Raw genomic sequence first — 16,122 nt, 5'->3', positions numbered from 1 at the left:
TTTCTTTTCTGATCGTAGGCCCTAAATAACGAATCTTGACATCGTTGTTTCCCTATTTGTGCATCTAAACTGTTTCATACCCTCTTTTCAACCGGACGAACCTGTCAAATATAGTTCTGACAGAGAACCCTTCGGAATGCTCTTCTCTATCTCAAAGTGAAATGAAAAAGAAACCGATCGCGAAAGCGACAGAAAGAAATGTAAACAATTTTGTTCACAAAATCACCCCTTTCTCCGATGTTTATGCTCCACTAAACAAACTGACATTAACCACGTACCACTTAAATGAGAGATAAAACCTCACATCTATTCATCCCTTCACATTTTTCGCCATTTTTGCACACGTTTCAGTGAGCATTAACAAAAAAAAATCGAAACTTGATGATTATCTGACCAGACACCCGTTCTTTCACATGGCTTTTCTCACAGCATCATGCTGTCATTTCTGAAAAACCCTCCACGCCCCACCAAAGCTATTTCTCTCCTAACGACTCCTTAGAGTCAACAAAATCTGTCCGATATGTCTTCATTTAAAAAAAACCCTTTGTCTGGCATGTCGCACAACAGCATAACTGACGTCTCAACTGAACCAAAAATGTGTATGCACTTTATCTCAGGCCATCAACGTGTAGTTTTATTTTCACTTTTTTTTGTAAACTTTTGGCTGAGCATCAAACTGGCACAGCTAAAACAACAAACAAAACACACACAAAAACAACAACGAAACTTGATGATTATCTGACCAGACACGCGTCCCGGCCTTCACGTGGCTTTCTTCGGAGCAGCAAGCTGTCAACATTTTTGTGTGAAAGTCCTCCACACCCCAGCAGGGCCGTTTCCTCCTCTATAACGACTCCTCTGAGTTAACGGAATCTTTCAGCCTGCTCTATTTAACTGTCTCGGAAACGCCGATATTGATTTAAACTGTCCAGCAAAGGAGAAGGCAGAGACGGAGAGAAAGTCGTGGCATCATCATTAACGATCAGACGGGCATCAAACTGACATAAATGGCGGAGAGATCTGAAAGGTGGGTTGCTTCCTGCAAACCTTCACCACTTGTAGGCTTTGGGTCATTAAAATGTTATTGCCTGGGAGGGTGTTTTTCTTCACGAAAGGAGAGAAAAGTAAGAAATAAATTGCACAGAGAGAGAGAGAGAGAGAGAGAGAGAGAGAGAGAGAGAGAGAGAGAGAGAGAGAGCGAGAGAGAGAGAGAGAGAGAGAAAGAGAGAGAGAAAGAGAGAGGGGAGAGAGAGAGAGAGGGGAGAGAGAGAGAGAGAGAGAGAGAGAGAGAGAGAGGGCATAAATCAACAAATCAGTAAATACTGTGAACACGGCAAAAAAATGAAGTCACTATCCAAACGAAACGGATGCAATTTCTTAACGGATTGCATTCCCTCTTGCCACCTTTTGTAAAACTTTTACAAGCCTTTTTTTGGGTGGGGAGGGGGCAAATTTTCCTCTTCTTTCTGCTTCTTCTGCTTCTTTTTCTTCTTCTTCTTCTTCTTCTTCTTCTTCTTCTTCTTCTTCTTCTTCTTCTTCTTCTTCTTCTTCTTCTTCTTCTTCTTCTTCTTCTTCTTCTTCTTCTTCTTCTTCTTCTTCTTCTTCTTCTTCTTCTTCTTCTTCTTCTTCTTCATCTTCTTCTTCTCTACAGTCTCTAATGCAAGTGAACCGCAACCGGCCGAACCATCATTACCACTAGACGTGTCCTTGCATTTGCGCTCTTTCGATTTTCGTGGCGGGCCCAGGAAGCACAAGGCGCTTTTAACGAGCACGCTGCCTTGAGTAATGGCTCCAGTGGCGCCCTCTTCCGCCTTCTTTATGCCCCTAATGACTACCTACAACTTTCCGATCAATGATCACGTAAAACGTGAGGGTTTGGGTGTGGCTGGGGGTGGCTGGGGGTGGCGAATGGGTGGAGCGGGAGGGGGTTGTACATGCTGTCAAAAATGGATATTTTTCGACCTCAGCGTATCGGAAAGAAGTAAGAGTTGAAGGCAAAAGTACATGTATACGCAAACGGTATCATTCCGCAAAAGTATCGAACACTAATTAAAGGCAAACCTGGACATATCTTTGACGGTCAACACAATCGCTCACACGAAATGTACCGTAAAAAACACTCTCTTCTTATCGATTTCATAATTTTAAAACAGCCTTTTTCTTCTTTTTCAGTCCTTCAAAGTAGGATCAGTAGAAATGTTTTGTTTTATAAGGCCAAATACAAATATATGTTGGTTTAGGGTAACTCGACCGACCCTATTTTTACCCGCCGACCCAAAAACTTTTTTTTCATTTCTCAAAAAACCCAACCTTTTGGCACATTTTGCGAACCATACCCGAGACTAAGGGAAGTAACCTCCTTAAAAGTCGACTAAATGAACAAAAAAAGAGAAAAAAAGCCGACCTACCGACCCAATCTTTTTGGGTCACGTTACCCTAAACCAACATATATTTTTATTTGGCCTAATCGACAGAACTGTCTTCTCTTTTACACGCTTGAAAACTTCTCAAGACAATCACAGAAAGTACGCGTATACGACGTCGATGCTGTCCATTTTGATGTTTTCTTTGGAGTCTGATTTTCTACACGCCATATAGCATGACAGGACAAGTTGTTGTTGTTGTTGTTGTTGTTGTTGTTGTTGTTGTTGTTGTTGTTGTTGTTCTTCTTCTTCTTCTTCTTCTTCTTCTTCTTCTTCTTCTTCTTCTTCTTCCTTGTTCGCTTCTTCAGACTTCCACTCTTGTGGCGCATACCAATGTCGCCGTCTTCTTCGGGGCCGCCAGGTTGCTAAACAGTTTCTCATGCAGGGGGGTCTCATCCGGTCATGCTGTGCGCCTTTTATCCTCCTGCAGTGGGCATTTCTGGAGTAAGTGTGCGGTTGTCATGGGTGCAGGTTCGCCTAAGTTGTTTACAGAAAACTTGTAAAACTCAACAAAAAAAAATATATCATCTTCTTCTTCTTTTTCTTCAGCGTTGATTTTTGTTTGTTTGTTTGCTTAACGCCCAGCCGACCACGAAGGGCCATATCAGGGCGGTGCTGCTTTGACATATAACGTGCGCCACACACAAGACAAAAAGAAGTCGCAGCACAGGCTTCATGTCTCACCCAGTCACATTATTCTGACACCGGACCAACCAGTCCTAGCACTAACCCCATAATGCCAGACGCCAGGCGGAGCAGCCACTAGATTGCCAATTTTAAAGTCTTAGGTATGACCCGGCCGGGGTTCGAACCCACGACCTCCCGATCACGGGGCGGACGCCTTACCACTAGGCCAACCGTGCCGGTTCATTCAGCGTTGATGATGGTTAAAAAAAAATCAGCATCTCCGTATAACAAGTAACGACTGCAACTCTTCAACTAAATAAAATCGCTCAGCCCACTATCGATGCAGACGCGAACACAAGAGCAAGCCAAGAATTAAAATACTTTTAATCAAATTTGACTTGACTAGTCCTTTCTTCCCCAGCTCCCGAGGATTCAATTATGTCTTGGAACAGTTCGTATTCAAAACATTACTTCCTCCAGAGTCCATTACATCCCCTTGGTAGCAAGCTCCATTCTAAATATTGAATGGCAAACACGCATTGCCTAGCTCACTGTGTGTCTATAAAGTTGTCATATTTGAGGACTGTCTGGCCCTTATAGGCCAAGCCGCCGTCTGACTGCTTTAATTAAAAACCGTTATTTTGTTCATTCCACCAGCAAAATTTAACCCAAACAGAAAGTGCCGAACCACGCACTTTTTTCTTCAATAAAGAAAAAGAAAAAAAGAAAAAAAAGGAAAAAAGAGAAAGCAATAAAAGAGAGAAAAAGTGAGTGTAAAACGGACTCGACTATCTCATTTCAGCAGGTCTTGCCCCCTAAGGGTAGGTAATAAGGCGCGAGGTAAAAAAAATAGTCTGGCGTAAACGTCACTTGTGATGACGTAGAAAGCAAAGGGGAGTGCATCGAGAGTGGTCCAATTCTCTACGGCCAAATAGCGTGTCTTGGCTAAGGCGGAGCGAATTGGGAGGCAAACCGAGTTAGGACCCCAGTGTATTGGATTGACGTGTTAATTCAGGGGCCCGGGCTCCCGGCCCTGAAAGGGAAGGTTCGCGTGAATAGAATCGACTTTTTATACGCAGCGACTAAAAAGAGTTCTTCAGCGGATTCCGATGAAGTTCCGAGCTTTTTTGCATTTTCTGATGAAGTCATTTCTGTCGAGCGTTGTCATAAAGGGAGAAAATGAAGGCACAAAACGGTGATATCGTTTCTAATCTCGTCTGCTGAGCTGCGAGACTGGCGAGCAGAGAAATTGTCTTGGTCAGCCTATTAACTACAGCCTGCACGTTATTTACGTGTTTGGTGGATGTTGACATTCGCTGTGTCTGTTAATGTCTCCAGATTTAGACTGAACACTAGTTGACTGACTAGAACAATGTTTGGATGACGTAAAACAGAAACGATTTTCCCACGCACAACCTGCGTGCTGCTTCTCATAAATGTTTAATAAAACAATCATTAGGACATGTAGCAGCCTACCCCCACACTGACCCATATCATTCCAATCAATAAATCAATCTATATGAGGCTTATATCGCGCGTATTCCGTGGGTACAGTTCTAAGCGCAGGGATTTAAAATTTTTTTGTTTTATGCAATCTATATCGCGCACATATTCAAGGCGCAGGGATTTATTTATGCCGTGTGAGATGGAATTTTTTTTACACAATACATCACGCATTCACATCGGCCAGCAGATCGCAGCCATTTCGGCGCATATCCTACTTTCACGGCCTATTATTCCAAGTCACACCGGTATTTTGGTGGACATTTTTATCTATGCCTATACAATTTTGCCAGGAAAGACCCTTTTGTCAATCGTGGGATCTTTAACGTGCACACCCCAATGTAGTGTACACGAAGGGACCTCGGTTTTTCGTCTCATCCGAAAGACTAGCACTTGAACCCACCACCTAGGTTAGGAAAGGGGGGAGAAAATTGCTAACGCCCTGACCCAGGGTCGAACTCGCAACCTCTCGCTTCCGAGCGCAAGTGCGTTACCACTCGGCCACCCAGTCCTTCCAAGACATGCGCACGCACACTTTTATACACTGCACTATTTTCTGTCTCATTCTTTGTCTTTCTCCCTCTGTCTATTTCAGATTTTTTCGCATTGCGACCTTTTCCCGAGGCTTATACAAACACAAGCTTTATAAAGTTTTGAAAATATAAATAAATAACTGACTATGATAATAGGCTACCCCTTCAACCACTCACAGACTCACACTGACACACACAGATACGCACGCATGCACGAACCCACGCAAGCACACACACACACACACACACACACACACACACACACACACACACACACACACACACACACACACACACACACACACACACACACACACACACACACACTCAATCACTATCACAGTTTCAAAACACACAGCCAACGCCATCTTCCCAATAACAACTTCCAAAAAGATATATACACGTGCAACAAAGAAAACTATCCAACTATCCATACTGGACCTTATCAAACTGGACCATCACAACGCTAAACTTCCATATACGCGTAAAAAAAGAAGAAAAAAAAAGAAGAAAAAAAGTAAAATTAAATTACAAAAGGGTAAAAACAAAACAAAAAACGCACCGTCCACTCAACGATGAGGTAGAGCTTTTTGTGGGTTAAGGTGACCACGTTCTTGGGGTTCCGGTCCGGGCGGTCTGGCGGCGTGGTGCAGCTCTGTGCAGTGGGCTTGCTGGGCTCGCCGAGACCCAACTCATTGTTGGCCAGCAGTCTGGACGTTTGTTGAAACAAGGTTTTAATTCTGTTTTACATGTTCATGTTATTCATTTTATTGAAAAAGGGAAAACAATAACAAGCCTGCAACTTCTGGTGGAGTCCTACAAACAAACTTACATAATGATATAAGAACATGGCAGACAGCCAGGTTATCTATTACACAATATGCAAAAGCAGTCAATGAGTTTAAAACAAAATATCAAAATCAAATTGCACCACTCTCGATGCACTCCCCTTTGCTTTCTACGTCATCACAAGTGACGTTTACGCCAGAATTTTTTTTCACCTCGCGCCTTATCACCTACCCTTAGGGGGCAAGACCTGCTGAAATGAGATAGTCGAGTCCGTTTCTCACTCACTTTTTTCTCTCTTTTATTTGTCCTCTTGTTTCTTCTTTTTTCTTTTTCTTATTTGAAGAAAAGAGAAAGAAAAAACAGCCAACACCGACCTGAAGGTGTAGGTCCCCCAGGGCGGCAGGTCCACGAAGTAGTGCAGCTTCTCGCCGGGGATGGTCTCGTAGTAGTCGTACCAGACGTCGGGCGCGTCGGACGTGTTGAACTGCAGGAGATAGTGGGTCACCTTGGCTCCGTGGTCCGGACCCGCCTGCCACACCAGCTCCGCCCTGTTGCCGTGCACACTGCGGATCTCCAGGTCTAGGGGGGCTCCGGGGCGACCTGAAGCAGAAGGAGACAGGTATGAGTGAGAGCACATAGACGCACCAGCTCCTCCCTGTTGCCGTGCACACTGCGGATCTCCAGGTCTAGGGGGGCTCCGGGGCGACCTGAAGCAGAAGGAGACAGGTATGAGTGAAAGCACATAGACGCACCAGCTCCTCCCTGTTGCCGTGCACACTGCGGATCTCCAGGTCTAGGGGGGCTCCGGGGCGACCTGAAGCAGAAGGAGACAGGTATGAGTGAGAGCACATAGACGCACCAGCTCCTCCCTGTTGCCGTGCACACTGCGGATCTCCAGGTCTAGGGGGGCTCCGGGGCGACCTGAAGCAGAAGGAGACAGGTATGAGAGAGAGCACATAGACGCACCAGCTCCTCCCTGTTGCCGTGCACACTGCGGATCTCCAGGTCTAGGGGGGCTCCGGGGCGACCTGAAGCAGAAGGAGACAGGTATGAGAGAGAGCACATAGACGCACCAGCTCCTCCCTGTTGCCGTGCACACTGCGGATCTCCAGGTCTAGGGGGGCTCCGGGGCGACCTGAAGCAGAAGGAGACAGGTATGAGAGAGAGCACATAGACGCACCAGCTCCTCCCTGTTGCCGTGCAAGCTGCGGATGTCAAGGTCTAGTGGGACTAAGGGGTGACCTGAAGCAAATACAATATTTGTGAAAAAGACAGTAAGGTTGCGTGGGCCCCGACAAAGGCACATTTAGACACAGACAGTTCCGCCCTGTTGCCGAATACACTTCGGATCTCCGGATCTAGTGGGGATCTTGTTCGATCTGAAACAATACGGATGAAAGAAACACAACACAACTTGAACAAAAGATACATGCAGGAAGGTAGGCTGCAAAAATCTCATGGGATGGGCTAGAGGTGCCCGTTGATCTCTATGTCAAGAGAAGACCCGGAAAACCCTGAGTGACATACAAAAACATAGGAGGAAAAGCCGATAACGAAATTTAGAAATCTCTGGGTCTGACGACACCCCCGAGGCAATAAGGGAAAACCAATATGGACAAGGTAATCAGAAAGTACACACAGACTGCCAGACAGCCAGACAGCCAGACAGGCAAACACAGACACGCCAGCTCCCATCAGGACAACCTGATGAGACAAGGTAAACAGTCACGAACAATCCCAAAACGAAATACAAGCAATGTTGAACAAAGAAGAAGAAGGATGGCAGCAAGTAGTGATCATATGACTACGAACTGGTCACTGTCGCCTCAATGCCCACATGTTCAGGAAGCTGAAGCTGACCCCATCACCAACCTGTCCCTGTGGTCTGGAAGACCAGACTCCAGAACATGTCTTAATGACATGCCCCCAACTCAAACCAATCAGAGACAAAGTGTGGCCAGCATCAGTCCCTCTCCGCACCAAACTCTATGGGAGCAGACAAGACCTGGAAGCCACGACGTCATTCGTCTCGCAGACTAAACTGATGGTGTGACGGCGAACGCAAGAAGAAGAAGAAGAAGAAGAAGAAGAAGAAGAAGAAGAAGAAGAAGAAGAAGAAGAAGAAGAAGAAGAAGAAGAAGAAGAAGAAGAAGAAGAAGAAGAAGAAAAAAAAAAGAAGAAGAAGTAGAGAGAGGTGAACAAGATGAAAGGGAACCTAACAGAACAAGGATTATTTAACTACACGAAACGTGAAGCGTGAAACGGGTCACAACAAATAGATCTAGTCTGTTCCTATATTATTTTTTAGAATCGAATAAATACAAGCAAAGCACACTTTATCTGCTGGTAACCCTCCCCCCCCACCCACCCCCTATGCGGACGAAGGATAGAAAATAGCACCAGATAATTTGATTGTGAAGTCTCAACCAAGAAGTTTCATCAGGATGAAAAGAAAATACAATGTCGTCACGTTTCATGGCAATGTCTCAGAGATACACAGGGTTTCGTCTCAAGCTCATAACGTACCACAGCTGTACTTTGAAACTACAGCATTCATTCTCACTTTAGTTTTTTTTTAGCATAATGCCACTTTCTCAAAAACAGCGCTCATCTTTGGTAAAAAGCTAAAGACCCAGGTGGACGAACAAATCGTTTCATGATCGTTTTATTTTTTTATTTTTTTATTGTTTTCTTTATAATTTTATTTCATTCCTCGTTTTTTCTTCTTCTTCAATGGAACAAAGACAATGACAGACTCCCAGTTCTTCAAATTGTACCCCCCCCCAAAAAAAAAGGAAGGGAAAGAAACAATCAAGCTAGATAATAATCTTGTAACTTGGTTATGTTGTTTTATTTTGTGTGCGTGTATCGGCTGTTTTATTTTTCCGTTCAGACAAAAGAAATAGGAACGTGTGGCTGATTTTTATTGTGCGTTCCTTCGGGTTATTTGTCCTTGTTTCTCTTACTTGTTTGTTTCCTTTGTTCGTAATGTAGCACATGCCAGTTTTCTATCCAAACAAAAGAAATAGGAATGCGCGCTTGTATTGAATCTTGTTCTCTAGAGCACAGCCCCCCCCCCCCCCTTGTTTCTTTGTCTTGCTTGTTCGTGAAATGGCACATGCCAGTTTCCTTTTTACATTTTGTCAAGTTTTGACTAAATGTTTTAACATAGACAGGAAATTGAGACGAGGGTGGCGGTGTATGTGTGTGTGTGTGGCTGTGTGTGTGTGTGTGTGTGTGTGTGTGTGTGTGTGTGTGTGTGTGTGTGTGTGTGTGTGTGTGTATGTGTGTGCGTGTAGAACGATTCCGAAAAAAACTACAGGACCGATCCTCATGAAACTTCACATGGGAGTTCCTGGGTTAGATATCCCCAAACGTTGTTTTCATTTTTTCGATAACTATCTTTGATAACGTCATATCCGGCTTTTAGTGAAAGTTGAGGCCGCACTGTCACTCCCTCATTTTTGAACCAAATTGATTAATATTTTGGTCAAGCAATCTTCGACGAAGTCCGGACTATGGGATTGCATTTCAGCTTGGAAGTTTAAAAATTAGTTCATTAGTGTGCTCATTAAAGTTGTCCTTAAAATCGAATTTTCAGTTACAGATTAAAACTATATAGACCTCCGGTCTCGATTTTGATATCACTGTCTCAACAGACCATAGCAGAAGATATCATCACACAGTCCGTCAATATTGGGTAATGTCATGTTTACTCTAAAATTGTGCTCAGAATGGAAGAAAATAGGTCCAGTAAGTACTTCGGTCGCTTGCTTCGCGGAGACGAGGGTGACCCGCCTCGGTCTTCGGATGACTGTTTTTGGGCGTTATTTATCTTTATAGTTTGTTAAGGATTGACTAAATGTTTTTATATCGCTTCACGCGACTTGTTTAAATTGATTTTATCAAACCTGTTGCAAAGACGCAAAGGACAAGCAATTTGATCTTCCACGGGGAATACTTTCTCCGACAAGTCCGTCAATAAAAGTCTTGGAGGATTGTTTAAATGCTGACTTGATTTTCCTTGTTCTTTTTGTACTTTTTGTTGTTCCACTGACAATCACACAAACACAGACAGACAAACACATTATCAGAGAGTCAGAATGAAGACAGACATATACATGTATACATACAGACAGATAGACATATACGACATATAAAAAGACACACACACACGCACGCACGCACGCACGCACGCACGCACGCACGCACGCACGCACATACACATATTGTTCCATCATTGCACGGAAGCAGTGAGTTTAAAATGTCCACCATTACCTGACCGTGGTTAAAGTCATTTCCGTACCAGTAACAGAACCAATTGTCCATGTCACCCCACCACCACCTGCTCTCCGCCTCTCCTAAAGAGAGAAATTATCGATTAGAGACATGCGTGTCCGTGTCTCGCTCTTTCACTCGATGATCGATCCGCAGGTGCATTGTCAGTGTTTCAGATTTGTTTTCTCCCGAAATCGAAATTCGACAGAACGTTCCAAAAACTATTTTGTGCTCGTTTTCGTAGTTCTCTAAACGTGTACCAACCTTGTTTTGTTTTGCTTCATCTAAAAAAAAACCTAAAAAACATTTTTTTTTAATGTTTTATGTTTTTTTTAAAATTGGACAAAATGTTCTAAATTCAGGTCTGTTCTTTTTTTCTTTCTTATTCCTGTGTAGGTCTGTTCATCATATTTCTAATCCAGGTGTACATGTCTAAACGACATCACATCGCTGAGTAATAAAGAGTGTCATACCGATGTGTCTCATCAGTTGTGTCGCCATTTCGTTGTTACTTTCCTCCGTCGCCTAATCTTTAACTTAGTTGTCTTGTCTGAACTGCATCACGTATATAGCTAGCTGACCAATGAAGCAAGAAACATCAATGGATCTGATCAAATTCTGACTTTCTATTCTTTCATATTTCTCTATGGGAATGTTGACCTTATGTTACTTTTGTCGGTTCGCTTTTACTAATAACGAGAGAATCATCGATTGCTTGTCATCAGTTGTGCCTCTATTTTAAATTCGCACTTGTCTTTTGGTGTGTTAAACTTCTTATGATAAAACCAGTTGTCAAGATCTATGCCTTAACTACATCGCATAATGCTGACCGACAAAGCAAGAAAAACATGGACGCGCCTCATCGACTGTGCCGCCATTTTGCCTGACCTCGTAATTTGGACGACGACCCAGCCATTTGGATGGCTCAAAGCAGCCGTCAGGGGGAAATAACTCCCGATGATTGTCTCCCCTTTCACAGGTGAAGGAGCAGACGACAAGCATGATCCGTGTTGCCGGGCGAGCTAAGCGGCGGATTACAATAATATTGTGTGCAGGAAGTGGGCTTCCATTGGCCGGAAGGGCTATGACGTGAGCTTGCTTCTTCAGTTCTATGGCTTCTGTGGACTCCTTCTTTGGACGCCTTTCTGCGATTGTGTTTTTGGGCCGGTTTTCAAGACACTGGCAATTCTTCTCTCTTTATCGTGTATTGTATAATGACAAAATACCTATTTCTTATTATTCTGAATTCTGGAACGTTGGCAGTCTATTTGATTTTGGATTACACTTTATCCTGGACCTTGCTTGCCGTTATAGTTTTCATAGCAACATGACATAAGATTTCCTTTCTTGCAGTTGACAATACGATTAAAGAGACGCCTTTATCTTGGCTGACATTTTCTGAACAATTATTAAGGGATAGACCCTTCTGTCCGGCAAAAGCATATTCCAACACACATGTGTTTAGGTTTTGTCTTCGCAGATCTTTCCGAAAAAAACCCGTAAGCGTAGAGTTCCATATTGTCCGTTGTTTCAATGCTATGGAAACTGCAATTACGATGCGAAAGTTCTACTTAGCTCGCTTCGACTTTGACCTTTTCCATAACGTCAAAGCAGATCATGCTTTCCTTTCCTTGGCACTTAAGTAACACATTGAACGATTGTTGATTCCTCTGTAACTCTAAGGGCATTTTGAAATGTACAAAATATCTCTGGTTACCAGTCCGGGCACTGGAAACAATTAAGATTTGTGAAAAGGAAAGACGGGTAATAGACGATATTTTTGTAATCGACATTCAACCACAGTCTTGACAATCTTGGTCTCATGTGTGTTGCACATTCATGAGCAAACACAAAACATCCAATCTGTTGAAAGGAAACATGTAACGCTCCCTGACATCGTTATCAGAGGCCCACATCATCACCAGGTGCCTAACCAAGCGGCAAGACGCAGGCCAGCGAGCACAATGGAGGACAATGGAGAACAATGGGGGACAGGTGAGTCACAGGTAATCAATCAGTCCCACACGCCGCAATCCTCCAGCCTGACTGACACTAAACCTTCTCCCCTAGCCATGCTGGTGCCACGTCCAGTGTTCCGTAGCCCTAACCATGCCGCTGTTAACGTCTTGGAAGTGAAGACCGGGCTGAGAGACACTAAACCCTGCTGGTGCCACAGCCAATGTTCCGTAGCCCTTGGAAGTGAGGGCCGGGCGGACAGAGGTATTTGTCAGAATGAACGTCCAGCACGTGAAACCTAGACCCGTCTTGGCGCCTTCATTGTGTTGGACGTGACGGCTGCTATGGGGCTCACATGCCTTCGTCGCTTTATGGCGGCTGGCCGATTCTTCAACACGTTCTCATTTGACGGCTGTAGGGCCACGTCATGTTTGTTTGCTGTTTGTGTCTGTGATCGAGAGTCTCTGTTGTAGTTTTTGCCTGTTGTGTCCGTGCTTGTCTGGGTCGTCATTTTTGGTGTCGTGCGTGTTTTGGTGTATTTTGTTCGTGCAACGTATTGTGAACAAATATTAATTAAACACCAGAGGGCGTGACTGTTTTGGTGTATGTGTTCGTGTTTGGGAACAAATATGAATTCTACACAAGACGCTCATGTTGCTATTGCAAGAACGTCTACATTCTATGCATGTCACACGTCCTGTAAGATTGATACTTTCCAACTCAGTTTGTCAAAACTCTCTCTGAGCATTTACAGGTACGAGCGGCCTACATTGAGCAATGCTGGATATTTAGAGCGTCAGTCCCTCTTTCATTCTTTTCTGTTCTCTTGAAAAAAACCTTCACTGTGCAAAAGTTCAAACAGATTTGTAGACTGTTTTGTGACTGTTATGTACACTTCTTTCAATTCAATTTGCTCGTCCCATAAAATGATCGACTCTGAAATTGCATGAAACAGTTAGGAATGATGTTGTTTATCATTACAAAGCAGGGTGGCTTTATCCAGGTCCACCCCCTGGGAACAAGACAAACTAAGACAGAAAGAAAGACAGACAGATAAATAAATAGCGAGAGAATGCAAGAAATAAAGCACACAAAGCAGTAGCCCCGTGGAAGTCCACTCCCAATTGAAAGCAAGCCAGAAAAAAATAAAAAAATAAAAAACACACACTCGCGCAACCCCCCCCCTCCTCCCCCCCCACACACACAACACCCACTTTTCACGGTGAGAAGAGCGGTAGCCCTGTGCGAGTCCAGCCCGAGCGACGCGATGCACGTGTACTCCCCCTCCACACACACACATCCCCCCCACACACACCCCCCACACACACACACACACCCACACACACACCACTCACTTTTCACGGTAAGCAGAGCTGTAGCCCTGTCCGAGTCCAACCCGAGCGACGCGATGCACGTGTACTCCCCGGAGTCCTCCAGCTGCGCGTTCTTGATGATGAGCGCGTGCCGACTCTTGTCCGACTTCTGCACGTACTTGTTGTCCGGCGCCGCCGACATGTTGAGCAGACGACCGTTGATGAGCCAGCGGATGTGGAGCTGGGAGGAGTCGAGGGGGTCTGAGGACGTCTTGCACACGATGCGCGTCCTGCTGCCCTCAACCACATCCTGGTCTGGCGGCTTGCCCTCGATGTGGATGAAACCTGGAGACAAAAGAGGTGGGGTGAAGGTCAGTGAATGTGGTTCCAAACGGGTTCTTTTTTACGGACCCTTTATAGGTTAGTGAATGTGGCATCAAACGTGTTATTGTGTGTGGTCACGGTCCTTATGTAGTTTATATCATGAACATGATCGTCGTTGAGGTCGTCGTCGTCTATGAGGTCGTCGTCATCGTCAGCATCATCATCGGTAGCATCATCATCGTCATCGTCGTCATCGTCATCGTCATCATCATCATCATCATCATCATCATCATCATCATCATCATCATCATCATCATCATCATCATCATCATCATCATCGTCATCGTCGTCATCGTCATCATCGTCATCATCATCATCATCATCATCATCATCATCATCATCATCATCATCATCATCATCATCATCATCATCATCATCATCATCATCATCATCATCATCATCATCATCATCATCATCATCATCATCATCATCATCATCATCATCATCATCAATCATCAATCATCATCATGGGTTACCTCCTTCCTGCCCCTACCCGGACATGTTTTAACAAAACATTGCCACAAATCTGCAGATGGCAGACATATCGGATCTTTAGTTTGTGGGAAAACCCCAATATAATTTTCGAAGGCGGGTACATCCCACAACTATGACAAGCAAAGGCAAAACTTGCACCAGACAATTACACGATCATATTCGCCACGCCTGACACTACTGCACCGAAAAGAACAGTAGTAAGAAGAAGAAGAAAAAAAACCCGACAAAAACAGAGATAAAAATCTCTTGTGACACATTACATCACACTAACCCAACCTTATTTTATCGCAATCATCAGCACTAAAAGCCCTTCATCAGACAACGCGGGAAACGGACCGTGCAACATGCAGCTACACTGACGCCATCGTAACGTAGCGCTTAATACCCAGTCACTGGCGCCATCGTAACTAGCATTTTAAAGATACAATCCTTCACGTGTAGGCTACATGGTGTTGCACATCACCACGCATCTGTCCAGCCTTTTACACGGGATAAAGAGGATCGTTCAACTGGGACATATATATCAAAAACAAAAACAAAAACCCCAGACATTTCAAATCCCGTATTGAGTAACAATATCGCTATCCACCGTGTAAGTGTGTATCCAGTACTTGCTGTTCCTTTCATCGGTTGATGCCGCAAAATGTCTCAACAACGCGTTTCCCGTGACCTATGTGGTTCGGGATTCACGCCTCTAACGGCTCCAAGAAATGATTTTTGTGTGACAAAGGAGTTAAAAATGGTGAGAAAAAGTCAACATCGGCTGTAACCATTCGGTTGTTGCCTGCTGGTTGCTGGTTATATTCGATTTCCTGCTGGTTGTCGGTTGCTGGTTATATTCTGATTGTAAAACCTGGCTGCTTTGTGTACATAGTGTGATTTTTGTTTCTTTGTTGATGAATTGGTTTTGTACTTAACACCTATGTCAATCTGCAAAATGAAAGCACAAAACAATAAAAAAATAAAATTAAAAAAAAGAAACCCGAACACCCTACACAGGAAGCAGCCATGCTGTTGAGTTTTTGTGTATGTCCAAGTGGAGGGACGCTGACACCCCGTGTAAAAGCCTGGACAGATCTGAGGTGCCTTACACAATGCTTTACACGGAAAGGAAGGCATCTTTAATAGCCAGTCACTGGCGCTGCCGACAGGACTGAAACGTTAGCTCATTAGTTGGCCAGGAGTTTTCAAACGATCTGTTTCAATCCCCTCAAGTTGCGCACTAAAACCGATCGAATTACGGACCACCATCGGGACACCCGTTCTTCTTAATCCCATCGGAGGCTTCTCTGCCACCAGATAATTAGCAGTGTGGGAACTCGGGCGTTGATTGGCCCCACCCTCTTCCCCCCACAGGCGCCCTCGGCCGGCACCCAAATTACAATCTTTTTCCAAACACCATAACTAACGTTGCGTGCCTAATGGCGCAGTGAGTGAGGCAATGAGTCAACTATCGACCACTGGGAAGAGTAGCTGCTGTGGTCAAGGTTTAGACATGGATGGTCGAACACACTGTCGCGGTTATTCGTGGATGGTTGAACACACTGGCACGTGCATTGTCTGTGGGAATACCAAAGGCATGTGGCATACGAGTTGTAAGTGAGACGCCAGTGATATTTTTTCCAGTGGATATTTAGATATCAGTGTGATTTCCCTGTTGAAATGTCACTGGTGGGCGTATTCCTTAACTGACGTCGGTATGCCTGTGATATTTATTCAGGGAATACTGAGATTTTTGTGTATTCAAATAGATCCTGTAAATGATATTTAGATGTTAACGTTTTTGAACGGATATATTGGAAATAATACGCCAAACATGTC

General features: G+C 44.3%; 1 protein-coding gene across 1 annotated transcript in view; it reads right to left on the bottom strand.

Annotated features, from left to right (window-relative positions):
* Positions 1–16,122, bottom strand: part of LOC138965675 (neuroglian-like) — a 41,152-nt gene that overhangs the window by 17,002 nt on the left and 8,028 nt on the right. The window contains exons 6-10 of the mRNA XM_070337851.1: positions 13,465–13,767; positions 6,939–7,010; positions 6,618–6,689; positions 6,250–6,475; positions 5,649–5,796 (exon numbers count right to left, since the gene is read on the bottom strand). Coding sequence (XP_070193952.1) covers positions 5,649–5,796; positions 6,250–6,475; positions 6,618–6,689; positions 6,939–7,010; positions 13,465–13,767 — 821 coding nt within the window. The remainder of the gene's footprint in view (positions 1–5,648; positions 5,797–6,249; positions 6,476–6,617; positions 6,690–6,938; positions 7,011–13,464; positions 13,768–16,122) is intronic.

The sequence above is a fragment of the Littorina saxatilis genome, linkage group LG4 (assembly GCF_037325665.1).
Source record: "Littorina saxatilis isolate snail1 linkage group LG4, US_GU_Lsax_2.0, whole genome shotgun sequence".
Classification (NCBI taxonomy): Eukaryota; Metazoa; Mollusca; class Gastropoda; order Littorinimorpha; family Littorinidae; genus Littorina; species Littorina saxatilis.
This window is presented reverse-complemented; position numbering and strand designations above follow the sequence as displayed.